Here is a 27527-nt window from a genome sequence, read left to right on the forward strand (position 1 = left end):
CCACAAAAAGCAGCAGGACTACAGAAAGTGCTTGCAATGGCAATCCCGGCCTGTCCCCCAACCTGGGTCTTCTAAGGTCAAGCAGGCGGGCAAAAGGCATTTTTGATGGGACGCTCAGGGGTACCCCACCAGTTCTCAGCAGGGACCTACCCCCAATAAAGCTCCCTTTCTCCAATTGGTAGCGTGCTTTCCTCCCGGAATGGTCGCGGCTCACCTCGGACCGGTGCGTTCTCAACACCATCTCCCGACGTTACACCCTTCAGTTTACCTCCTCCCCACCCAACTGCCCTCCACCCCAGTCCCTCCTGGGGGACCCCTCCCACAAGGATCTGCTCGAGCAGGAGGTGGGGCGGCTCCTGGACCTAGGAGCTGTAGAGGTGGTGCCCAAGGAGTTTCTGGGCAAGGAGTATTACTCCCGGTATTTCCTTATCCCAAAGGGGGGCTCAGGCCCATCATGGACCTGCGAGGCCTGAACCACTACATGGTGAAACTCAAGTTCTGTATGGTTTCCCTGGCCTCCATCATCCCCTCCCTGGATCCCGGGGACTGGTACGCTGCCCTCGATGTACAAGACGTGTACTTCCACATCCACACATTCGAGGGGCACAGACGCTTCCTCCGTTTCATGGTGGGTCAGAGTCACTACCAATTCACGGTCCTACCGTTTGATCTGTCCACTACCCCCAGGGTCTTAAAGTGAATGACGGTGGTAGCGGCCTACCTCAGACACCAGGGGGTCCAAATATTCCCATATCTGGACGACTGGCTAGTCAAAGGCACCCCCCCAGTCGCCAGTGAGGGATCATGTGGCACTCCTCCTGTCCACATGTACTGCCCTGGGCCTGTTGATAAACAATGCCAAGTCCACGTTAGTCCCAGTCCAACACATAGAGTTTATCGGGGCGCTACTGGACACAACGTCTATGTTCTATATCTATGTTCTATATCAACAGGCAAGGTGGGGCCTGATCCTCTGCTCTCTGCCACGAAGCCCTCAGTCTGTGGGACTTCTGTATAGCCCACAATATCTACCTAAAAGCCTTCCACCTGCCGGGCGCACGGAATATGAGGGCAGATTGCTTGAGCAGGGATTTTTCCTCTCAGCATGAGTGGTCTCCACAACTGGAAGTGGCTCACCAGCTCTTCTGAAGGTGGGCTACTCCTCAGATGGACCTATTTGCGACCCGGCAGAACCGATGATGCCCCCGGTTCTCCTCTGGGGGGCCTAAGGAGGGGCACTATCTCCGATGCCTTTACCCTGTCCTGGTCAGGCCAGCTCCTCTACACCTTTCCCCCATTCCCTCTGATCAGCAGGGCCCTGGAGAAAATAAAGACGGACAAAGCCAAGGTCCTCCTCATTGCCCCAGCATGGCCTGGGCAGCACTGGTACGGGACCCTCTTCCATAGCTCCGCCATGGCAGTTACCTCTCTGCCTGGACCTGCTCTCTCAGGACCAGGGCCTCCTCCTCCATCCCAACCTAGCAACGCTTGACCTCACGGCGTGGCTGCTCAGTGGCTAGGTGGCGAGGAAAGAACATGCTAGGAACAGGTTCAGTGCGTCCTCCTTGAAAGTAGACGGCCCTCCACTCGCTGCTCCTATGTGGCGAAGTGGTCTCGGTTTTCGAGGTGGGTGGCAGGCCAGTGTGTTTGTCCGACGGCCACCCAGATCCAGCTTATGCTTGATTACCTCCTCCACCTGAGGGCCCAGGGATTGGCACTCTCGTCAGTCAGTATACTTGGCGACCATATTGGCCTTTCATCCCCTGGTGCAAGGGCAAATGGTGTTTTCCCATGCTATGAGCAGCCGGTTCCTTAAGGGTTTGGAACCTCTCTACCCATATTCCAAGCCCCTGGTTCCACAGTGGGACCTAAACCTGGTGCTGGCTCGTCTCATGGGGGCCCCGTATGAACCACTGGCCACGTGTTCCTGGTCTCACTTTTCATGGAAGGTGGCCTTCCTGGTAGTTATCACGTTGGCCAGGTGGGTCTCGGAGCTCAGGGCCCTAACCTCCAAACTGCCGTATACGGTTTTTCATAAGGACAAGGTCCAGCTCTGCCCACACCCCACGTTCCTCCCCAAGGTGGTCTCTGCCTACCACATGGGTCAGGACATTTTTCTGCCAGTCCTCTGCCCCAGGCCTCATGCGACTAGTGAGGAATGCCATCTCCACATGCTCGACGTAAGGCAAGCTCTGGCTTTCTACCTCGAGCGGACCAAGCCGTTCAGAAAGTCTTCGCAATTGCTCGTCACCTCAGCTGAGCGCGTGAAGGGCCAGCCGATTTCCACTGAGCAGCTTTCTAAGTGGATCACTTCGGGCATCCATTCCTGTTATGAGCTGGTGGGGGTTCCCCCGCCGCCCATTGTGAGGGTACACTCGACTTGGGCACAGGCCTCATCAACTGCCTTCGTGGCCCACGTCCCCATCCAGGACGTTTGTAGGGCTGCCACGTGGTCTTCGGTTCACATGTTCACCTCGCACTATGCGATCATCTCCCAGGCCAGGGATGATGCCAAGTTCAGCAGGGAGATACTCCGTCCCAAGAATTTGTGAACTCCTACCTACCTCCAACAGATATAGCTTGGAATCACCTATTGTGGAATACACATGAGCAATCACTCGAAGAAGAAAAGACCGTTACCTTTTCCGTAACTGGTGTTCTTCGAGATGTGTTGCTCATGTCTATTCCACATCCCACCCTCCTTTCCCTCTGTTGGAGTTGTCTGGCAAGAAGGAACTGAGGGTGGGGGGAGTGCAGCCCCCCTTATACCATGCCAGGCAGGCGCTGCTCCCAGGGTCATGGGGGAGTGCTCCCCCCTATGGGTACTGCTTGGGGAAAAACTTCCAGCACCGGTGCACATGGCAAGCATGCACACCTATTGTGGAACAGACATGAACAACATATCTCGAAGAACACCAGTTACGGAAAAGGTAACTGTCTTTTTCTGCATGTTCTCTTTAATATAGCTATATGCAATTAGAGGGATTTTCATATGTGGTTATGAACAAGCCCAAAATCTGATTAAGGATTCCAGGAAGGCTTGTATTAATAATTGTTCAGGGAGGAACAGAATACTCTAGTAGCTAAAAATGAATAGATAAACATAAACAGCTAAGTTATGGTTCTTAGAGGAAACTCATCCTGTTCAATATTTCCAGAAAGTCAGTCCCCTTGACTATCTACCGTCCCACCTTGCAGCCTGACTTCAGCATTAGTTCTTTTCCTTCCCTCTGACACTTCATCTCTCCTGCAATGGATTAGCAGCATACCTGATAATAGACATAGAATCATAGAATATCAGGGTTGGAAGGGACCCCAGAAGGTCATCTAGTCCAACCCCCTGCTCGAAGCAGGACCAATTCCCAGTTAAATCATCCCAGCCAGGGCTTTGTCAAGCCTGACCTTAAAAACCTCTAAGGAAGGAGATTCTAAGGACATGGCTAAGTGGAAGTTGGTGTGTCTCTCACATGCCTCTTTCCATGCCAGCACAACTTGATCTTCTTGCTAGATCAGAGGTGCTGAATGTATGTTATTTTATTAACTACTGTACTAGTTGACATGTCAAGAAAGAGGGGGGAAAACATAAAACCATTGGTTAAATCAGTATTAGGTAACAATCTAAACTAGGAGGATGGCTATACAAATAGTGCACAATATGTTAACAGTACAAGCCCTTACAACCCATACATAGAAGATCACCAATGGGGTGTGCTTCATAGCCCATTGTTCTAGGATCCTCTGATACAAGACTAAATGTACCAAATTAGTAGTATATAATGGAAGTAATTTAGAATATCCCTGGTTTTGTATGCTGTGGTCAGATTCTTAATATTTCAGCATATTATTCAAAGATGTTTTTAAACTAATACAATTTAATTAACTCTTTAAAGGAATTTGTAATTGAATTATAGTATGTTTTCTATTTGTATGTTAGGTCATTGCTTTTCTGTTTTGGATTTGTGACCACAAAATGTAATTGTGGGAAATTATGCTTCTGAGTTATTCTAGTTATCTAATGATATCACACCCCCTTCTCGGCAGGAAATATGATAGGCTGTAGGATATTGTGAGGTTGAATGTATACACATATGGATGCTACAGGCAAAATTCTAAAAGGAAAAATATTATTAATCATTCCCATATATAAAATAAAAATGATCTGGGGAAAAAACTGAGATGTGTCACATTAACATTAATTGATCTTTGCATGAATCACATGTCTAATCTAACGCACTGGACTTTTTATGGTGATGTTATTAAATAGATATATTGTTAAAAGAGAACACTGCCTTTCATATGTAAGAAAACTCCCTCTCTTTCTCCTTAGCCTACAGATCCTTCTCAGCTTTGTGATATGAACACTTATATTTACAATATCTATATTTTAAAGCATGTTAATCAGAAAAAAGTGGTTGGAACATATTGATGAGAGAGACACTGAAATCTGCATGATTGCTACCTAGACTATAATGTCTCTGTGGATAAAAGGAGGACTTTAGTCACTAGGCCTGTCAATCTTGCCACCTAGATATTGGATGGTTGAAGGAAAAATATTGAAGGGGAGACTCCGACACCTTTTCAGAAGCATTGCATTCACTATACATACATACATGCATACATGTATGTCTATATATAGCACATATATGCATGTACATATATATTTATCTATAAGAAGTAAGGTAGAATAAAAGGCTACAGTATATCAAATAGTGCTAAAAACTGATTCCTGGATAGTCTCATTAAAATTTTATGCATGTGTTCTTAGCATTCCCTTTTATGGCCATGGCCCTTAAAAAGTTGCCAGTTTTTCCTAATATAAATAAATAAGTTTATCTCAGGGTCCTATAAGTGTTTTCCTATACTTACTGCAAATACTGAGTTTATCTAATATTAAAGACTCATGCAATTATTTATGCCAATTGGCAAGTTTTTTAGGGTCATGCCTGTACGTGAGAGAAACTACAGTTTAGCCAATAATTAAGTCACAATTTACCAAAAAAAAAAGACCTGGGGGCAGATTCTCAGCTGGTGTAAACTGTCTTTACACTAGCTGAGAATCTGCCTCCTTCCAATGATTTAACCTCTGGTGTGTATGGGAATGTTATCCAAGGGACTTCCAAAAGTGTTAATCACATAACTTTTCACAGAATGCTGATCACTGAAGCCAAGCAGTTGGTGTTTATCTGTAATGTTAACATGCTGAGGATAAGAAAGACACTAGATGCTGCATTGATTGTTGGAATGTTTTGCAACATCGCTTTCAGGAGCAAAGCTACATACTGTACTGTCTGTGAATGTGAATTCAGTGTGCACGGCTTAACGTGAATACAGGATCCCAAACAGGAAACAGCATAGAGTGAAGATTCCTATTGCCTCTTCCCATTATGTATTATCCTCATTTAACTGGCTCATGCTGCTAGAATGTTTTGTAATAAGAGGCAAAAGCAAAAGCTTTTTGTGCTTGTGTTTCTGTAAGGGCACTTTCCAACAGGGATTTTGAGTGAGGAGGTGGGGGATTAACATTTTCAAGAGACATCTGTGCTCTCAAGCGGTTCATTAATGATCAATTCCTTGATTTTAAGCTTTAATTTGGGACGGTATTTGCGGTGAGTGTATTTACAGAGAGCTGCCTTACAGAGTGCTGACTTATCATGGGAGAACTATTATCTGAAGGTCCTTTCCTCACTTAAGCTCTGTCAGCTTTGATTCGCATCAGTGCAGCTTTGGAACATGTTTTGACTAGTTCAATTTTTATATGAAAGGAGCTGTGAGTAATGTAAACACACTATATTCTATTGGTACAACATAGTAATTGTGAAATGAGATTAACATCAGTTAAGATGTTTTAGGGTAGTTTTTTTTTCTTGTGTTTTTGTTTTGTTTTTTAATTAGTGTGAGGCACAAAAAATAAGAGAAAGGAGGTGGAATCCTGGTATAGTGGAGAACCGTTAAACACACATGTGCTTTGTACAGTGGTCATATGAGGCATAACTGATTAAGCAGACATAAGGAAAATAAAAGCAGTTTGCTTGCACAGGATCCTTTTTAACTTAGCATCTATTGACTGTGCTGGAGTATTAGTGGATATGACAATTTAACTTCCCTCAGAGGACATTTAATTAAAAGTTTAACCATTAAAATTGTGTTCTGAAAGTAGAAAATTGTGCCTTGATTGCTAATCCTGTTTTGGTGTTTAGATTCACTTGCAATTCTAACAAAAATATTTTTAACAGGCAATATAACCAAGACATGATTATGTTTTAGCCCCTTTTCAAGTAGAACCTATACTTTAATGTATTATTTATCTGTTTTATACTATTGAGTGTGATATAGCAATAGAATATAGTGTGTTTACATTACTCACTGGCATATTTCAAGGACATAACTGTTGCATGACACTGTCTTTTTAAAAAAGCTAAAAATATCTAGGTATAGGTATTGGAACTTATGGGCTCAGCAGGACTACAGCCCTATTAATATTTGGGCATATTTTCCACAAAATTATTCTGTATAGTTGTCATTCCCTCAATATCCCTACTAAACTTTTTGTTTCCTACGACTATCTTCAAGAGTGAAAGGCTGACTGCTGATTAGTAGAGAGGAAGAACAGATCAGCCCTCACACAATAGTTTAGATAATTTATTTTATAAAATATATATTAGTGTTTTTTAAAAAGATTAAATAAAAATGTTAATTCGCTACCATAGTTTGATAACAATGCTGAATAGAAAGTTATTGGAATTTTTCATTTAGGGTTTTTTTTAATGGTTGCGTTCTTTTCTATTATTGGCTTGTAATAGTTTGGTAGACTTATTTTGTAATATCACCCATTTTAAATTTACTAGGCTACTGACCAGGAATTTGAAATACATAATTGAGAATCACTTGATTGCTGTTGGTTTTGACCAAACAGTGTAATCCAATTATACTGTTGAGAAAAATATTTGTAATAGAAACATTTATCTGTGTCATGAAAAATAAATGTTGTTTGTTTGCTAGTTTAAGGTAACATTGTTTGGAATGTGTAATATTATTGATTCTTATAAATACAACAATTACGATTAATAGCACAGAATGTGTTATAACTTAGTGTTTTCAATATCCTGTACCCATCTCCATTTTTAAGGGTTCTAGCCTTTCATATTTTTAGCAGGATCGTTGTACATCAGTGAATCATTCTGAGTAGTCATAAATGTAGCTTTCTAGCAGGATTAATATTCTGTATCCCAATCACAGTATGGATTTTATTATCTAAAAAGTGTCTTATTGTTAGGAAATGCCAATTAGTATTATTTCTTTGATATTTAATCTAAATGATTTATTAATATTATACAGGAAAAAAACCTAGGTTAAAGAACGTTATTAAAGGTTGCAATGCCAAGCAGTCAGAAGTCAGAAAATACCAAAATTAAGGTTGTCTATGCAACACCTCCCTCCCCCCAACCCTACCCTTTTTTCCTACCTGTCTCTCAGCCTCAGTCTTCATCCTGATCTACTTTTTCCACCTCCCTAGTCCGACTCTTGTCCTATCTTGCCTATTCAAATGAGGCAGCATCCTCCTTGCTGTCTCAGCCCAGCAGGGTGGTGGCATTAGCAGCCCGGGAAAGACAGGGCCCCTGCTCTCAACTCCTGTGCCTAGCCTCAGCTCAGCCTGCAGCACCCCAGAGCTACAGATGCAGAGAAAGTCCTGCTCAGCCCTAGGCTGGTGTATGCTCAGTGCAGACAGAATCTTCAGGGAAGTAAGCTGCAAAGCTCTAGTAAGTCTCCACTGAGCATGTGCAGACTTTGATTTTTTTTCAAAGATTTATAACTTGGACAAATTGCCAGATTTTCACAGGTTGGGCAAAAGACACATCACTGACACGAAGGTCATCCCCTGCCAAATTTCAAATCCCTGCTCCAAAGCATGGAGACAGTAGAGACTCTCAAAGAAAAGTTTGCCAGAAATTTTTAACGTGAGCATAACAATGTATTTTTCCCTGACTTTGTTCTTGGAAATGGCTGCTCTGAATTTGTAGAAATTTTCCAGTAAATTCAGCCTGAGGCAGACCCCCAGCTTGGAAAATTTCAGCCAAAACAATTAAAGTTCAGTTAAATTCCAAGTACTTGAAAACAGGGTCTTATGATGAGACGGGTCAGGCAACCTTAATAATAGGTGGTGCTCCAAGTCCCACTTATAATCTAAAATTGTATCTCTCACATGCAGCATCCTGCTCCTGGACCACTCCTAAAGCCCCCTTTTACACCAGCTTTTTTGGGAAAGCACAAAATTCCCACCACTGCTCACTGGAGGGAGGACAGAAGCCTCCTGCATACTTGCTCCACCCATAAAACTCCTTTGCAAAAAGTCTAAATGAGGATTAAATGGGTGAACTTCACTCATAATATACTTTTTAGTATCCCATATAATCGTATAAGAACAATTTTGTAAGATTAGTTTGCCATCTTTGTGTTGTAAAGTCTTTGTAATTTACTAAATTATCAGTGAATATATACTGAAGTGTTGCAAATGTTGCAGAGATATCAAAAGCCAAAACTTGTTGGTGTTTGTCAAGGTTCCTCCCCCACTCTGAACTCTAGGGTACGGATGTGGGGACCTGCATGAAAAACCTCCTAAGCTTATCTTTACCAGCTTAGGTCAAAACTTCCCCAAGGTACAAAATATTCCACCATTTGTCCTTGCCGCTACCACCACCAAACTAATACTGGTTACTGGGGAAGAGCAGTTTGGATGCGTCTTTCCCCCCAAAATACTTCCCAAAACCTTGCACCCCACTTCCTGGACAAGGTTTGGTAAAAAGCCTCACCAATTTGCCTAGGTGACTACAGACCCAGACCCTTGGATCTTAAGAACAATGAACAATCCTCCCAACGCTTGCACCCCCCCCCCCCCTTTCCTGGGAAATGTTGGATAAAAAGCCTCACCAATTTGCATAGGTGACCACAGACCCAAACCCTTGGATCTGAGAACAATGAAAAAGCATTCAGTTTTCTTACAAGAAGACTTTTAATAAAAATAGAAGTAAATAGAAATAAAGAAATCCCCCCTGTAAAATCAGGATGGTAGATATCTTACAGGGTAATTAGATTCAAAAACATAGAGAACCCCTCTAGGCAAAACCTTAAGTTACAAAAAAGATACACAGACAGAAATAGTTATTCTATTCAGCACAATTCTTTTCTCAGCCATTTAAATAAATCATAATCTAACACATACCTAGCTAGATTACTTACTAAAAGTTCTAAGACTCCATTCCTGGTCTATCCCCGGCAGAAACCAGCATATGGACAGACACACAGGCCTTTGTTTCTCTCCCTCCTCCCAGCTTTTGAAAGTATCTTGTCTCCTCATTGGTCATTTTGGTCAGGTGCCAGTGAGGTTACCTTTAGCTTCTTAACCCTTTACAGGTGAGAGGAGCTTTCCCCTGGCCAGGAGGGATTTCAAAGGGGTTTACCCTTCCCTTTATATTTATGACAGTGTTTATCAGAATATAAATGAAAGATTTTTCTGCTTTCTAAGGTGCTGAATATTCTGGTCAGGGCAGTGGTGGATGGAATGCCTGATCGTAATGGAGAGGTGGCAACGGGGTTGAAGGGGAAATTGCAGGAGCTGTTTGGCAGAGTGACTTCAAGAGTGACTGGTGATGCAGACATCTGGAGACTGTATGCCAGACTCTGTGGAAATGGACAGAGTGATAACCCTGAAGATACTGAAAAGGTAAATGTTGAGGTTGCTTTTTGTTTGTTTGTTTTTGTTTTGTTTTGTTTTCCTAAAATGTGAGTTTGTTATAGCAATAGAAGGCTGTTATCCTCTAGTAGACCAGCTACTGAAGCAAGATACAGAACACATTTTGCAACTGTTCCTCCATTTTGCTGCAGGCATTCTGTTCTTTTGGGGTTTTTTCCTCCAAGTATATATTTTCTTTAGGGGGGAGGAAGATTTTTAAATTTTCCGTCAGTTTGTTTTTTTAAATATGCATAATTCTATCATTCTAGACTTGGACATTTTTTTCTTCAGAAGAAGAAATTTCCTATTACAGCATCTGTTGGTGACACTAGGTTGATATTTTGAAGGTTTTCATTGCAACCATAATGGCTAGAGATTTAATTTTAACTCAAAGCTTAGATTCTGGCAATAAGGCTGCAGCCTTCAGAAAACAGTGGCTCACTGAGTCATCATAAGTTACCAAACTCAGTTCTGGGATCATAGTGTGAAAATATATTTAGGGCTCGTCTACACTGCAGTAATTCAGAAACAGCTAATCCTGAACTATTCCATGTGGACACATTCCAGAAGAAGAATGCCTTGTTTCTATTTAGCTTAAAGTGGGTTTACTTCCTCCACTTAATTCTTAATCTGTTGAGGTGTCAAGGCCTGTGTACAGTTGTCTGTCCTAATATTAATCTGTTTCTATTAGCCTCTAATCCCAGGTCATCACCATTCCCTCGATCTCTCAGTTAGATCATAAATTGAGGCTAGAGTGATTGCATTTCCAAAATAACTGCTACACAACTGGAGTGCTTACTTTGTTGTTCATGCTGGATGGTGCTTTGCAATTTGGTTTTAAGTTTCCAAAATTCACATACCCGTGCACACTCCCAAAATATCTCTAGGTTATCAGATCTTCACTGAACCTGAAAATATAAAATGTCAGCATTCAGTATGTGTTTCCTAATGGCACTCTTTGACCAGGGTAGAAATGTCAGGCGGGAAGATTGCTCAATATTCTGTGATAAGTACATGATGCAGATTGTTGGGCTTGTGGTTCACACGTCCATGGTAGTGTACTTCTAGTCACTTTGTCCTTCCTCATTCTGTTCTCTTCAAACTCTCCTCTGTTAACTTGCATGCTTTAGCCCTCACTTGCTTTCCTCTGACTCTGATTCTCCCTCTCTCCTTTCCATTTTTTCCTTTAGAGATGAAAATGATTTTGCCCTTTTTGCATTCAGAAGCACGGAAGTTGCAATATCATGTAATGCATCCCTAAATACTAATCAGACACAAAAAGTAACTCAGGGCTTATCTACACTATAAATGTAGTCATGTCAGGGAGCCCGGTTACATCATGGTCTTCCCCTAACCCAGTTATAAATGTGGTTTCAGTATGTAGAGGAGACAGGACTTTAACTATGTATCATAACCAGACTGGTTATGAAACATGGTTAAAATCTAATCTACCCTGCAAATTCGGACCATATTTGTAAAAGTTAGGGTACACTTTTGACAGTTTCCTGACATGGTTGTATTTTAGTGTAGACGGAGCATGAAAGAGAACTGAAAAACTAAAGTCTCTACAGGCACAACTTGAATTAATTTACAGTATCAATTTATAAAACTTCTACTATATTGTACAAAATTTGAAGGTTTTCCTGTGCCTATTGGGCATTAAATCAAAGTAGCTGTCTATTGCAATTTTTCAAAAGCCATATAGTGTGAAAGAAGCAAAGAGCTTGAATAGAATATAAAATAATGTTTGCAGTTTTCGTAGCATCATAGATGATAAAGACAGGAAAAGGCCTATTAGATCATTTTGTCCCTCTCCCTGCAAATGCACATCTGTCCCCTTTGAACACAACACTAAAAAATGTTCTAGTTGAGGTTTAAAAGACTCAAGCAATGAGGCTTCCAGCAGTTCCCTTGGGAGAATACTCCACAGCCTCATACATCTGGCTGCTGTTAAGATTTTCCTGGTATTCAGACTAAATTTTTCCTTTCCTAATTTCATCTCTCTATTCTGGTGGTGGCTGGTGTCCAAAATAGTTGCTGAGGCGGCAGGTAATAATCCACCACACTCTCCTTCATGTTAATCAGTGTTTCAAAATGAAATATAGGGACACTGGTAAGGAAGCATATTTTGGGGGAAGAATGTGGTTGATGGGGAAGTGGGAAGTAAAAGGTGCCACTCCTGTACTTTCAGAATGAAAAACTGGGATACCTTTTATAGCAAATGGTGGTATGGGAGAAAATATTTATCCCTCAGTCACTCCTTCATTGTTCTCTCCTCCTCCCAACCTCCACCCCTCTGATCTAGTTTTTAACCCAGCATACACTCTCTTTCTCTTGCACACACACCAATCTACTCACAACCTCCTTCACCAATTCAGTCAGTTTTCTCCTGTGCTTAACCCAGTGCATCCCTCTCCCACTTCAGAATCTTCTAAAGCCTTCACAATTCCCTCCAATCTAACACCAACTCACACTTGCCCATGAGGCCAAGAACCCTTCCCATTTGCAATTAAACTCTCCATGGCTCAGTACCATCTCTCTCCAAATACATCCAAGCTCAGAAAACACACACACACAACCCTTCAGCCTCAGATCTTTTTCCCTTCCTGCCTGACACCCACATACTCAACCGTTTGTTGCTGGGCCTGGAAAATGAGGTGGCAGCAAGGAAGCATTTGCAGGCAGCCCTATATGCTGCCTCTCTGGGACTAGCCCTACAGAAACCTGTATTCCCCATTGTGTTCCTCCTCTATCTACTACCTGCATCAGGGCCAAAATTCCCTGATGACAGCCAGATGTATGGGTCCTTCAGAGGCTTGTAAGTTCCAGCTCCATCAGAGGCCCCCTGTGGGAGCAGGCAGTACTGCTGGAACATTATTGTTGGGACTTGGTCCCCTTAGCGTCTAATGACCAATCTTCGCTGCATTGCTTCTAATATCCATAGAATCATAGAAATGTAGGGCTGGAAGGGACCTTGAGAAGTCATCAAGTCCAGCCCCTTGTGCTGTGGCAGGACCAAGTAAACCTAGACCATCCCTGACAGGTGATTGTCCAACTTGTTTTTAAAAGCTTCTAATGATGAAATTTATATATGGCTTTAAGATGTTTCTTCTCCCTTCTGTTTAGACTCTTCAGATGGTAGTACACTGTTATAATGCCCCTCTTAGTCCATCATTTAATCAAGTGATAGAACTTTAGCATCTTCAATTTTTTCACACAATATGTTTAATTTTTATTTTTAGTAACACTCCACCCCCTGTGAGAAGGAAAAAATAGCAAGCAATCATTATTTTCTCCTTTTTAAATTTCTCCCACTCACTGAGCTGTGTGTTTTTTAGATTATTTTTCACCTGATGTATAAGCCTCTACATTGACAAAATGCATCTCATTTTGTTTTGGTTTTTTTCAGTGTATCTAATCTCTCTGCATCCCTTGATATTATTTCTCTTTGTGTTCATAGCTTCCTTCCAGTTTTTCATCTGCAAATTTCATTAATGTGCTGTTGATTCCTTTGATACAAGAAGTGGGGGGAGTAGCTCCCTTTGATGGACACCTAGCCAGCCACTTAGCTGTAAAATCCCTCTTGGTCTGTTCTCTGCTTTCTTTTACATCTGGGCTTGTTAACCCTTTACAGGTGAAACAACCAGAGAACAGACCAAGAGGGATTTTATAGCTAGCTAGCTGGCTGGCTGAGTGTCCATCAAAGGGAGCTACTGCCCCCCACTTCATGTATCACAATTCCCTTTTCCAGATAGTGAAGATGTTGAATACGACCAGATCCTTGTAGTACAGCACTGGATTCCTATTTCCCATTTATGTTCCCATTTGTCTGGCAAGAAATGGTCTTCATAAACTCAGAGTGATCAGTGCTTATGGTTCTGTTACATCTTAGATATTTTCTTTCCCTTTATTTGTTCCATTGTTATACTAAGGACAGAAATTGTATTGAAAGTGTGGTTATTACCAGAATCACTTTTTTTTTCATTTATACATTTGTTTAATAAATTGGTATCATATTTGTTTTTCATTATAGTTTCCTGCTTATGAAAATTCTTCCTTGATTACTGTTTACATTCATTTTCTATACTTCTGTTTGCTTTTGGGAATCAATGCAGTATCAAAGCAATAGCTCAGTCTAAGAAAAACAATATTGGGTAATATTTTTGGAAAAAAGCCTTGTAGTATTTAACTATATATTTCTTAGGTTCAGAACTGCTGTTCAAAACATGTAAGTGTTTTCTCTTTTGGATATGCTTTTAATTATTTTGACCTGGCAAACATGGGTCACGTCCATCAGTCTAGACAAATTTATAAAAAATAAAAATTGTCTTCAGACACATGTTACTTTATGTGCCTGACATCCTTGAGATGCAATATCAGTGAACATCTGTGTTACAGCTGGTGCTAATGGTTTCAGAGAAACTCTGACTCTCAGAAAATCCATCATATTAAAGATATGTTCAGTTTTTTGGGAGGAGTGTTTAATATGTGCATAAAGCTAAACTGGAATTCTTTTATAATTTTGCGTTAATTGATTGTTTTGCAGTCACTACAGTATCTCACCAAGGCACATAAATGTGAAATGCAATCAGCAGATTGGGAGAAAGATATTTCGTCTTTTAAAGAATTGGTGAAAGGAGCCATAGAGCTTGCCCATGGTATGTTCGCTCTGAAACATAACATTTTATATTATTCATAAAGAATATACAGAGTACTTAAGAAACTCACTAACAAAATACATTCTTTCTTATCCTCAGATATTGGAACTCATATGGCACCTATTGTTTGGGATATAATCTTGTTACTGCATGTGAAAAGTTGAGTCTGGGTGCAGTGAGATAGAGTTCCTGAGTATAAGATGAGGCAGCATTTAAAAGGCCTGTGAGCCAGCAAACACTGTGAGTAGCACACAGTAGAGATCTCTGGAAGTTCCTGAGAAAGTGAGAGAAAATGATTCCTGTCTCAGCCGTGAAAAGGGAGAGCACACTGGGGGAGAAATATTATAGTGGTACTCTTCCAAGCCTCCCACAAAATAAGCTCAGCTGACAAGATACAAATTGAGAGGCAATTCTCAGTAGACTGTGTAGCTCTGGACTCTGATAGACTCTTTGGTCTTTGCTCCCTCTCAGTGAGATTCAGATAGATATACCACCTATGATCTCTGTGCTCCTTGGCTTCCCTTCATTGGGGCTCAGATGTTCTTCTAGAGACCTTGGTCTTAATTAAGAAGAGAGGCAAGGAAATAAGTGGTAGTTTTCTGCCAAGCCCACCTACCCACAATGCCAAAATTAGCTGCTGCTCAGAGTAGATTGTGCAAATCTTCATAATATACTTCCTTTTCTTACTTCACGGCTGAAAGCCTGAAAGATGTTAATGGTGAAATTTAAAGGACCAGTCTACTTGAAGGAAATTAGCACCTGTGTAACTACACTGAGGTAGTTGCACTGGTGCAAACTCCTAATATAGTTTCTCTGCACTTGTGTAAAGTAGGGCTTAGTCAACTTCATCCAGCAACAAACAGCAGTTGAGATCACTGGGAGAAACCAAGAATGCAAAATTAGGTTGAGCCACAAAGAAAGAACCCTTCTCCACCAACTACTCCTTGACACAATGGATAAGCCAGTAGTGGAGGAACAAGAAAGTAATAAGCGATTTGGCAATTAGAAAGAGTAATAAGAATAGCCCAGGACAAACATCCGTTAAGGAGGATTAGGACATTGTGCGGAAGCTAAATTATTTCTTTATACCATTCTTCAATACTTGAGGATGTTGGCAACTGTGTTAGGGATTGTTATTTGCACCAATTAAAAGGTGCCTTGTTTTGGAAAAGAATACTTCTTGTGGCTGTCAGTCATTTATCGGAAAGCTGTATCCATGTCCTCCAGGTATTTCCTTAACCACTCTGGAGATCCATGCCTTAGGAGAACAGATTGGTGATAGGTGAGCTATTTTGGGGGAACCCTAAATCTGTTTTCCAGGTAACACTCTGGCCTTCATTGACTAGGCGTTCAGAACCAGAGTCAGAGGATGCACCACTTAGCCCGACTCTGATGTTACTGCCAGAACCAGAGAGGTTCCCTTAATCATCCAGATGTTGCAGTGCTGTTGATTCCTTTCTCCTCCCTCCCCTGATGACCACCGTCAGATCCAGGAACTGTTACAAAGAGTTGCTGATGCCCTCCACATTCCACTGGAGGAAGTGCAGGAGAGCCAACATCAGTTGCTTGATACCTTGCATGCATTTGTACCATTCAGAGTGGTGCGACCAGTCAACATTTACTGAGGGCATCAGCAACATTTACTATGTTGTTCCTCAACTGGCCCAAACTTTCTGGCATACTCTGGTCACTTGCACACCCACCGCAAAATCAGTGGAAAAGAGATACTATGTACTGGCAAAGGGGTCTGAGTTTCTGTTTTCTCACCCCCTGTCCAATTCCTTGATTTATACAAGCAGCAATGGAACAAGCCTGGTAACAACCTCCACATTCTACTCTAGCTGACAAGAAAGGTAAGAGACCAGACTTCCTAGGTTGCAAGGTCTTTTCTTCAGCCAGCCTTCAGTTTCTGATCTCCAACTACCAGGCGTTATTAGCTAAATATGACTTTCTAAATTACAGTCAGTTAGCAGACTTTGTAGAGAATCTTCCCCAGGAGGATCATGCACACTTCCACACTATCCCAGAGGAAGGCAGACTGGGCACCAGGACAGTGCTCCAGGCTGTAGTGGATTCAGTGGACAGATCTTCACGAACTGTGGCCACAGGGATTGTCATGAGGAGGGAATCCTGGTTCCATTTGTCTGATTTCCTTAGGAGGTGCAGAATTCCATTGAGGACCTCCCTTTTGATGAATCTCACCTCTTCAACCAGGAGACTGACGACTCCTTCAAGGACTCCAGAGACACCCTGTGATCGCTGTGTATTTATACACCTGCACCCAAGTGAAAGTTTTACCACCTACCTCCCACACAACAGGTCAGAACTCCTCAGTCCTTTCATCAGCAACTCTACAAGCATCTTTGAAAGCGTCAGAAGACCAATGGTCCCATCCCCCGGGTCTGCCCATATAGTCTTCGACACCACAAACTCAGTCTTCACAAAAGTGATATTTCTGAGTGCATCTAGAGAGCCGTCAGTTGCCTTGCATCCTATCATACGTACAACCCTTCCTCTTTGAGGGACATCTAGCACACTTTTTACCAGCTCAGAGTGCAATTACAATAGACAAGTGGGTCCTGAATGTCATTCGACATGGCTATATGATCAAGTTCATGATGCTACCTCATCCACATGCCTCGTCCCGTCCTGCTTCCAGGACCACTCTCATGACAGTATGCTCTCCCTAGAGGTAGACTCCCTACTGCAAAGAGGATCAATAGAGCCTGTTCCTACAGTATTTCAAGGTGCAGGGTTCCATTCCACCTATTTCCTGGTGCCCAAGAAGGGAGGATGGAGACCAATCTTAGATCTCTGTCATCTCAGCCACTTCATACCTAAACCAAAGTTTCATATGGCCACCCTTGCAGCCATTATACTCTCACTAGAAAGAGATGCGTGGTTTATGGCTCTTAATATGCAAGATGCTTACTTCCATTTAGATATCCATCCTACCCACAGACAGTTCTTGAGATTTATGGTAGGCCCAAGACACTTCCAGTACAGAGTTATACCATTCGGGCACACGGGTCCATGGGTCTTCACTGGTGTCAAGGGGTCCTTAAATTCCCTTATCTCGATGACTGGCTACTAGAGTACGATCCAGACAAGAGGCTCAACCTTCAACCTCCTTGCTGCTCCTACTCCTTTCCTCCCTGGGGGTGAGCATATCCCACACAGTCCGTATAGTAATTCAGGGCACATATTGATGCGTTCTGTGCACATGGCTACATACCAGAGGATAGACTTCAGGCCCTGCAAGCACTGATTACCACAGTGGCCTCCAGTACTTCTGTTCCAACCAGAACTTGCCTTTCCCTTCTTGGCCACATGGCAGCAAGCATGTACATCACTGCCTTCATTCATTTCCGCTTCTTATGCCTACAGCTGTTGCTTGAGAGATCCTATTATCCCACGCACCATTCCATGGACCTCCTACTGACAGTTTCCCCCGAGGTTCTCTGTTCCCTTCGATGGTGGATGGACCCGGTTCAGGTTTTCACCGGGATACCCTTCTTTCCGTCTTCTCGAAGCACAACGATCATCACAGATGCATTGCTCAATGGCTGGGGTGCCCACATGGGCAAACTCATGACACAAGGAACTTAGACCACTCAGAAATCCAGGATGTACATCAGCATCCTAGAACTTCGGATGGTAAGGACAGCATGTCATGCATTTCTCCCATCTATTCACTTCTGTCACGTTCTCATCATGTCAGACAACACCATCACCATTTACTACATAAATAAACAAGGGTGCACGAGGTCACCAGTACTTTGTGCAGAAGCTGTTCATCTCTGGGACTGATGCATCGCCCACAAGATCCTGTTGTCAGCAGCCTTTCTTCTGGGAACTCAGAACGTGATTGCAGACTCCCTCAGCAGGAAATTTGTGGCTGACCATGAATGGGAGCTACACGACTCTGTGATTGCCACCGTTTTCAACTGCTGGAGGAATCTGACCAGAGACCTCTTTGCCTCCAGCACAAACAGCAAATGCATCCAGTACAGCTCCTGGGGAGGGCTCTGCATCTTTTCCCAAGGCAATGCCTTAGTTATCCACCGATCAGACCAGATCAGTAATGCCTTTCCTCCCCTACCATTCCTGCCATGTGTCCTATACAAGATCAGATGGGGCGGTAGGGAGCTACGGTCATCCTGATTGCCCTTTTCTGGCCTCACCAATTCTGGTTTTCCCTTCTCCGTTTGTCTACATGTCCCCCACTTCTGCTGCCAGCTTTTCTGGAACTCCTTACGCAACGCAACGGCAGGATCAGACATCCCATTCCACACACCCGTCACCTGAGAGCTTGGTTTTTGGATGGGCATCTTCGTTAGAATGGGAATGTTCGTTGTCAGTACAAGATGTCCTTTCAAGTAGCAGGAAAGAGTGCACAATGCAGTCCTATCAGGCCAAGTGGAAACATTTCACCTCCTGGGCCCAGCAGAAGAGTCTTGCCCCTGAAGCCATGGGCATTCCTCTTCTCTTGGACTATCTCCTGTCCCTGAAGGAGTCAGAACTCACTCTCAACTCTGTCAAAGTGCACATAGCAGTAATTAGTGCTTTCCACCCCCATTTGGAAAGGCACTCTGTCTTTACACACCCCTTGACTACAAAATTTTGGAAGGGCCTCCTACAAACTTATCCTTCCGTTCAACCCACTGCTCCCCAATGGGATTTCAACCTTGTCCTCACAATATTGATGAAATTACCCTTTGAACCACTAGCCTCCTGCTCCCTGTCTCTCCTCTCCATGAAGGCTGCCTTCCTAATAGCTATTGCTATTTTGCAAGAAGGGTAGGCGAACTGGGGACAATGATAGTGGAGCCCCCATTTACCACATTCCATAAAGATAAAGTTTCCCTGCACTTGCGTCCCAAGTTTCTGCCAAAGGTTGTATCCCATTTTTATCTCAACCAACCCACGCACTTACTTGCGTTCTTTCTGAAGCCACACACCTCAGTGAAAGAACAGTGCCTTCATTCACTCAATGTCTGTGGTGCCCTGACCTTCTGTCTGCAGAGGACGAGATCATTCAGGAAGTCCCCTAGACTCTTTATCGTTATAGTAGAAAGGATTAAGGGGCAAGCAATCTCTGCTCAAAGGATTTCTAAGTGGATTTCAGGATGCATTACACTCAGCTATCTGTTGTTGGGATTGCCTCCCTCTCCCTTGGTGAGTAACTTCTCTTCCCAGTACACCTTGGTGCAAGACTCTGCGATGGATGCCCTGTTCAGCATAGCTGTTCTCCATTCCACGGTTTTATCATCTTCCTTCTCACTATGTTCTGCTTGTTAATCACTCTCAGTGGAATACAATAGGGGCCATCACTCGAAGAAGATGAGGTTACTAACCTGTAACTGGAGGTTCTTCAAGATGTGTGGTCCCTATCTGTATTCCAATCCCACCCTCCTTCCCCTCTGCTGTGGATTTCTTGGTTCGCAGTGGAGAAGGAACTGAGAGTGCGGTTGTTCTACCCTGCCCTTTATCGCCTTGGATGTAACCCTGAGGTGGAGCAAGGGCACATGTGCAGACCAGCAGACACTACTACTTTCAAAATCTCCAGCTCCAGATGTATGGCATATGCATATAAGCCTCAGTAGAATACAAATAGGGACCACATATCTTGAAGAATCTCCAGTTACAGGGAAGTAGCCTCCTCTTGTAAAGATGAGGTATTGTCAGAGACTGTGGTGTCAAAAGAAGAGGTGCTGGAATATATTGAAAAATTAAGGAGTATCAGTTGCCAATTAAGCATCATATAGTACATCCAAGAATTCTGAAAGAACTTAAGAATGAGGTGGTTGAGCTGTTAATGAAAATGTCCAATCTTATTAAAATTAGCTTCTATCCTGGAGTATAGTAAATGCATCTATTTTTAACAGACTACATGGGGTGATAGTGAGAATTATAGACCAATAAGCCTTACAACAGTGCTGGGTAAATTGGCTTAAATGGTAATTACAAATTTAAAAAAATAGAAATAGAATTATATAGGATCTGGATGATCTTGGCATGATGGGAACTAACCAACACGGCTTCTGCGAAGTAAAATCATACCTCAGTAATCCCTCAGAATTCTCTGAATGTGCCAAAAAAATCAGCACACCCATATAGACATCTGTGCACCAGTGAAGTGTGTGGTGTGGTGTGGTGTGTTTTCTCTTGGAGAAATATGAGATCAGGGTTAAGGTTTTGCTTTATAGTGCAGTCTTAAGGAATGTGGTGTATACATAGTGTATGTGTTGGAGGTATATGGCACTTTTTTTTATAGAGCAGTAGGGTCTGTCAATACAAGTAGTGAGAATGACTTGTGAAGGAATCCTAAAATATACCTTAACTGAACATATTCTTGTTTACGCTTTTGTTTTCTCCTTAAGCAAACTTACTATTTTTAATCAAGTTTTCTCTTTGTGGGATATTATGTTCCAAATGTTTTATGACAGCTGTTCAGTGTTCTGATTAACTGTTGGATTTATACCTACAGGCTATCATTATGGTGTTTAATGTTTTTCCCCCTTTTGCTTTGACTTTTAGTGGCAATAAAGTGCAGTAAAAACAAATCTGATCACCAGGGAGCTTTGCAGATACTTTCTTCAGCTCGACTCAACCTGCGTGGCTTGTCATCCAAAGCAAAGGTGAGACTGGTTTAGAAATATCTCAAAGGAAAAGTCTCTATGACTTTATCTTTAGTTCTGATCTCTCAGCCCACCTCCTAAATAGAAGACATTTATAGATCAGATAATGCCCATGAATCACACTACATCATAGAGGGATGCTCATTTCTGCTTAATTAAGGGTCACTATTATAAGCCAAATTTTTCTCTCCCCATCTTTGCCTAAACCAAACCAATCATCCTAAAATTTCGCAGGCCAATTCTTAGCTCAGGTTAGAATTTTATTGGAAAATGTCACGCAAACTGGCACAGGTGGTTTGGAAGGTTGGAAGACTTCAGAAATGGAGTTATGTTTCACTTCTGGGTTATTTTCCATATGTGGATGGCCATGAGAAGAATGCCAGGCAGGAAACCATTCTGGGAGCAGGGGTTGTGGGAGACCGTCTGAGAAGCAATGGGCTCCAACTCTGCACGGATTGCAAAATCTGCCAGAATTATTGCAACTCAGCATTATTGAATTTTTTTTTAAATTCCTAGGCAAAATATTTTAAACTGTAGTTAGGTATAAACAAACATAACACTAAGCATTTTTGAAAATGCCATAAAAATGTGATAATTCAAAAATAAAATTGAAAATTTGTAGCTATGCAGTCATCCTTAATTCTGTCCCTGTACAACCATCAACATTCTATCTTTTACTCTTCCTTCCCTTCACAGTGTAAGGTGTACTCATTCTTTAATTAAGGCCTGCTCCTGAATATATTTTTGTTGAATAAAAATTAATGTTCCTATCTGATTTTAAGATCGCTTCATCCTGTGTCTGTACTTAGCGTGTGTGAATTACAGAGCATAGGTTTTATATACATGTATATACATTTACAAACTTGGCTAAACTTGGTTCTTACCATTTAAGGACTGTAATTTAAGGATCTGAGCCTAGGAAGTTTGTATCGCTAGATATGCTGACTCCATGACTAATGACATTTGTTTAAATGCTGACTTCAGTACCTCTTGGGAATACTGGGAAATTATTGCCGTTTGTGTGTTCTGTTTTGATTCAGTAAGTAGTAAAGGACTGTATGTATGTCTTTTCTTTAGACTGAGTATGACTCTTGAAAGGAGGCAGGAGTCCCTGGCATGAATGATGTAAACACAAGTCCAGGTGGTTTAAATCATACTGTATGGTGCAATCTTTGGAAGATTAAGAATCAGAGTCTAGTAAAATCTGTTCTTAATTCCGAAAGTTACTGATGAAATGAACTTGTATGTTCCTGGCAGATAAGGGTGTCTAAGTTTCTGACAATTGTAAGAGAAGTGAAATGGGCAGAGATTAAGTTGTTTGGGTGATCTGAACTGATTTTTCTGTATGTTCCAATTTTTTGTCTTAAATTTTAAACGTCACATTGCACTAAGAAAGATTTTTGTGTTTTGTTTTTTGTTTAAATACTACCCCCCTTCAAAAGTTTCGATTTATATGTCTGCTCAGCAGTAACTCCAGTATAGCCATTTTTTCACCTGGTTCTTGTCTTTAGTTTGAGGACTCAGTGTTTGGGGGGGATTTTGAACAAAGTACTTTTCTTTCAAGGTACTGAGAATGATCTTAGGTGTTAGACTAGTGACTTGTTCTTCAGAAGAAGAGAGAGAGCGGAGAAAATAATTAAAGATCAAATGCTAAAGCTTCCTGACCATACAGGTGATATGAACAGATCAGCACAGTTTCTTTTAAAGTAAATCATGCATATCTAGTTGATTAGTCTAACTGACTAGTTCTTTAACAATGTTAAGAAAGTAGCAGATTTTTAAAAAAAAAGTCAGTGTAATGTCAGTAATTCTGAGCCAGTGTAAATTGACTACCTGCATTACACAGGAAGGACCTAACTTGCCTGCCAAATTCCTAGTTTGAGTTTGCTAGGCTGAGTGTCCAAAAAAATCATGTGTAGTTTTTAAAATGAGCAAATCTATATTTCTGTAAGAAGGAGTTCTTTGTTCAGTGGCAAAGCATTCGTGAAGCAAGTTGGTGACTTGTTAGCTCTCCATAGCATACTTTTGTTTATATGTCAATCTTATTTTCTTATATTTTGATGGTGGTGGTGACGTATATATCCCATAGCAATCCTTATGCCCTTGGTTAGTTTTTATCCTATCTAAATTTAGGCTTCGTTCTGTCTTTTAGTCATTGAGTTTGACAAAGTGAATTACTCTACACACTTCCTTTGGATCAAAAACATGGAATTTATGGCCAGATTTCCCTTTTGATCACCAGCATGACATTTATTCTGCCACCCATATTCATGCTAAGTGGTACCTCACTCCTCAAATAGTCCCATGCATTTCAATGAGACTAACTTGAGGAAAGCAACATAACTACGGATGGCAGAAGCTGGCTGTCGGGTAGCATTGTCTTTTAGTGGGTAATACAAAGGAGTGATTCAGGAAGTCTTGAGATGTAATCCCAGTTTTACTACTAACATGTTGTATCGCTTTAGGCAAATCATTTAACCTCTCTGCCTCACTTTTCCTATATGTAAAGGAAGGATTACAGTATTTTACAGGATTTGTCGACACTGAAGTTTTAAAAATATAAACCACTGTATAAGTGCTTAGCATTATTATTACACTTCAGCGTCTTGTTTTCTGTTGATTGAGTTAATTATTGACAGATGCCTGCAGCCACCCACTCATGTTCTGACATCAAATGTTACAACATGTTTATTTTGGCAATCTGGAACAAATGATATATAGTATAACATACAAGAAAAAATGACAGTCAGTTAAAATACAGAACTACTTTTACTTTACCAAACAGATCAGTCCACACAACAGTGTTGTGTGAACTGTGGTGTGAAGGGAGAGTCTGATCCTGTTTACTGAGATTAATGGCAAAACGTCTTAAGATTTTAATAGGGGCAGGAGTGGGCCTTAACAGAAACCCAGCTTTCCTGGGCGGACTGGAGAATGTCAGGCGGACTGAAAAGGAAACATGCTCTGAGTCTGAGAAGAGAATGATAGTCATTCACTTCTATGTGTGCCTTCTGTTTGTTCACCACAAAGTGGCATTGGTGGGTCAAGTTAAGATGAGGGAGATGACCATGGATGCGAAAAAAAGAGAGAGATCAGAGGTCACGATATGCAAATTGGGGACTTTAATTCTGTTTGTAGGATGATCTCACTGCATCTAGTTTCGATTATGATGACTGTAAATATAGTTAAATATTGTTTTTGTCTTTATTATGCAGCAACTTTTTGCAGATGCAACAAGCAGTGAGGTTTCCAGTGAATTAGTTGATGAAGTAACAGCTATGGACAGCATGATTGCTGAACTGCAAGAAATGAGCAACCAACTGAGGAATCAGTGCTGAGATAAAAATAAGATTTCCTGGAAGGAAGACAATGATGACATGCTTTATTTGCTCCAGTTTCTGCTGATGAAATTGCAACTGTAACACATAACACAAATTTGTAATAAATATTTTCCTGTACAACACTGATGTCCTCACAGTCAGATGCCCTGAGCTTCTAAACTGTTTTTAAGGTCATGTCTACTAAATCTCTTAAAATTGTGTGTCTGCTTCTGTGGGCCTGGGTTTTCTGGAATAAAACCAATCGTATTTATAAAGCATTTATTTAGGATTAGTTCTGCCTGAGTGCATTATATAATTGGCTCCAGGACATAGCTGTACACTGCTGCAGATTGGAGAGAGTGAGAAATCCCAGTGATGATATAGCATAGGATGAAATGCAAAACGATTTAGATCTTGTCTTAATTGGGAAAAAAGGAAAGGTGAGAAATAGGAAAAATTCTAGTTGGTTACATTTTTTTATTTTCTGTGTTCTCAAGCAAATGTCATGTTATCCAAGTAGCTGCATACTTGCAAGGTGAATATTTAATGAAAAGTTATTAAATGAAAAATATAGTGATGGACATAGCAGTATTCAGCTTGCTTCATTAAAAGTATAGGCCACGAGACATGTAGGGAGACTTGAGACTCAATCACCAGTTGGTTCGTTGTTGTTGTTGTTGTTGTTTGGGGGGCGGGGGTTATTTTTTAAGAATATCTACCTTTTGGTACAATCTGGTTTATTCCAAAAGAAGAAAAAAATGCTTTTTAGAATTATTTTTGAGTCCTAGCACTAAATCTTCTCTGGAAGGAAAGTTTTAGCACTATCAAGGAAGGTGTGAAATCCATCCGAGGCAGGGGAATCTCCCAAGTTCTCCTTTCTATGTGGTGGCAGATTTTAAACAAGAACCATCCCACCATCAGCTTGAACACGTGTTTCTTAGATTTAGCTGTCTTGATTTTCAAAATAAATAATAATGTCCACTGATTCTGTGTGGCATACACATTTTTAACAAAAAGTTGAAGATGTGCAGCATGAGCTCATTTAGCAGTCTGGGAGTAAATCCTCATTATCTTCCATTTACACACATCTATCTAGCCCTTAAATAACAGTGGAAGTAATAAAGGTAAAATTTGTGCATAAATAAATATTAGTATTCTGTAATTAGGGTTTAACTACCCTTCTCCATTGATTGTTTTTACTACAACTATTTCTTCACTTGATGTGGCCACATGTAAGGGTCCTCCTCTCTTCTAATGCAGCCTGTAGTGTTCCATCCCCACCCCAATCACTTTGCAGACATCCTCCATTGCACAGAACATTGACAGCTTTGACTGTGTCCCTGACTGATTCTGTGTCTGGCCTCTTCTCTAATAATAAGTACATCATGGAAGACTTCACAGAGGTCATGGAGACTAAAGCTACCTTCAGTCTGAGATATCTGACTTCTGTACTCCTCAATCCAGCAACATTTGACTCAGAATCTCAAGAGGAGACAGTTGCCAATTAGGGCAGAGACAACTCAATCCCTGCAAGAACTTCAGTTTTCCCCCATTTCACAATGGAAAACTTCCTAGTATGGCATGAGGACTGCCTCCCCTACCCAGACAGTCCTAAATTTGGGTATTTTCACTGAAGCCTGCCCCTCACAAGCCCAAGACTACTGCAGCCTCATGAATTACTGGTGATTCTGTGGCCCCAGTGAATCCTCCTGATGAGTAAATGATGAGCTTTGGTGCCAGAAAGCTTGCCAAACCTGTCTTAGATTGGATACTGAGGTGGCTGGGTATACTCCCATTTCCAGGATAAAAGGTGACTTTTAACACAAAGGAATACCAGCCTGCTCTGCTTTTAAACTCCTGCCTCTCCTCTTCTGTGATTCTGTGTTAGAGCATGATAAGGGAAATATCAGATAGCTTATTGGGACAGCTAACATGGACTGTCTCAGTACTCTAAACTTGGAAGAGACTTTTGCTCAAATGTTGAGGAGCAGCAAAATTAATTAATCCCATGTAAACAAACAATTATTCAAATTGTACGATCTCCCAAAGTGTGCTGGACACTTCCCAAACAGGGGGATGACACTGTCTCTGCACTAAAGGGGTTAAAATGTAAAAAGAGACATACAAAGGGAATGGGAAATGGATAGAGAAGGAACCAGCAACAGTGGTCAGGGCAATTGTGAAATATCTACTTATTGGTTTCATGTTTCTGTTTTTAAATATAAACTAACACCAGCTTCTTTGTAGTTATTACTAGTTCCTATGACAAATCTCAATTACTTTTCATTTTAAACATTTCTCTTTAAACCCAGTTTAGCTATCCCGTTGCCCATGATCTCTCCAATCCACATGAACCAGGCTGTGAATGCAACCTTTTCAAACGGGGTCCTCTACAGCGCCCTCCTAAGAATCTTCCCTCCTAGCTCTGCACAAATCCCCAGTGTGCAGGGAGATGAGAATCCAAAACAGTCAATCCTGATGTAAAAAGATAGTGGAGGCCCCTCACATCTGGCCTGCCAATTAGTACTTGTCATTAGTTGATCTCCTGGTGAAGAATGTAAATGAGGTGTTCATGACGATTCTTTTAAATCTGTTGGCTGCCTGTAATACTAGTGATGGAACATGACTAGAGACCCTAGCAGCAGTAGGTGAAGTTGCTCTTTTCTAAAAGATCCCAGAGGGTAGTTTTGGGCAATTGCTCATCTTCCCAGAGGGTTCTGTCATGCAGGATTCCCCAGAACTCCATTCTGTTAACCCTCTTGTTCAAAAGGTTACATAGGCCTATTAGTTTGTGATAAATATGGACTACAGCATGTTCCATATGCAAATAATTCTCTTCTCCATATCCATCTCATCCAACGCTGCTCGCTCAGTCAAGCAATTTACGAGAGTATAATAGAAGACTGGTGCATAAGATGGGGAAAAACAAGCAAGACACGAGTTTCTGGATGCCCAGATAAACATGGAGCCATCGTTACTGCTTTTATTTGCACACAGCAAAAAGCTGTGACCTTTCCTTTTGAATGTGGACCTTGGCACCCTTACCAGGGCTTTATCGTCTCCAGGATGGATCATTTCTATGTGAGTCTACACATTAAAACCATTTAGAAATTGTAGCTGGTGCAGAATTCACTGACTCACTTGTTACGCAGTGTTTCACACAAAAAGCACACTACACCTG

The 27527-nt window shown here is 41.6% G+C and overlaps 1 protein-coding gene across 2 annotated transcripts in view; it reads left to right on the forward strand.

Annotated features, from left to right (window-relative positions):
- TTC27 (tetratricopeptide repeat domain 27) overlaps nucleotides 1–24920 on the forward strand; it is a 185161-nt gene extending 160241 nt beyond the window's left edge. For both annotated transcript variants that reach the window (XM_073338420.2, XM_073338421.2), the window contains 4 exons: nucleotides 9521–9718; nucleotides 14274–14385; nucleotides 20926–21026; nucleotides 24242–24920. In XM_073338420.2, coding sequence (XP_073194521.1) covers nucleotides 9521–9718; nucleotides 14274–14385; nucleotides 20926–21026; nucleotides 24242–24364 — 534 coding nt within the window. In that variant the 3' untranslated portion in view covers nucleotides 24365–24920. The remainder of the gene's footprint in view (nucleotides 1–9520; nucleotides 9719–14273; nucleotides 14386–20925; nucleotides 21027–24241) is intronic.
- Nucleotides 24921–27527: the final 2607 nt, after the last annotated feature.

The sequence above is a fragment of the Lepidochelys kempii genome, chromosome 3, assembly GCF_965140285.1.
Source record: "Lepidochelys kempii isolate rLepKem1 chromosome 3, rLepKem1.hap1, whole genome shotgun sequence".
Taxonomy (NCBI): Eukaryota; Metazoa; Chordata; order Testudines; family Cheloniidae; genus Lepidochelys; species Lepidochelys kempii.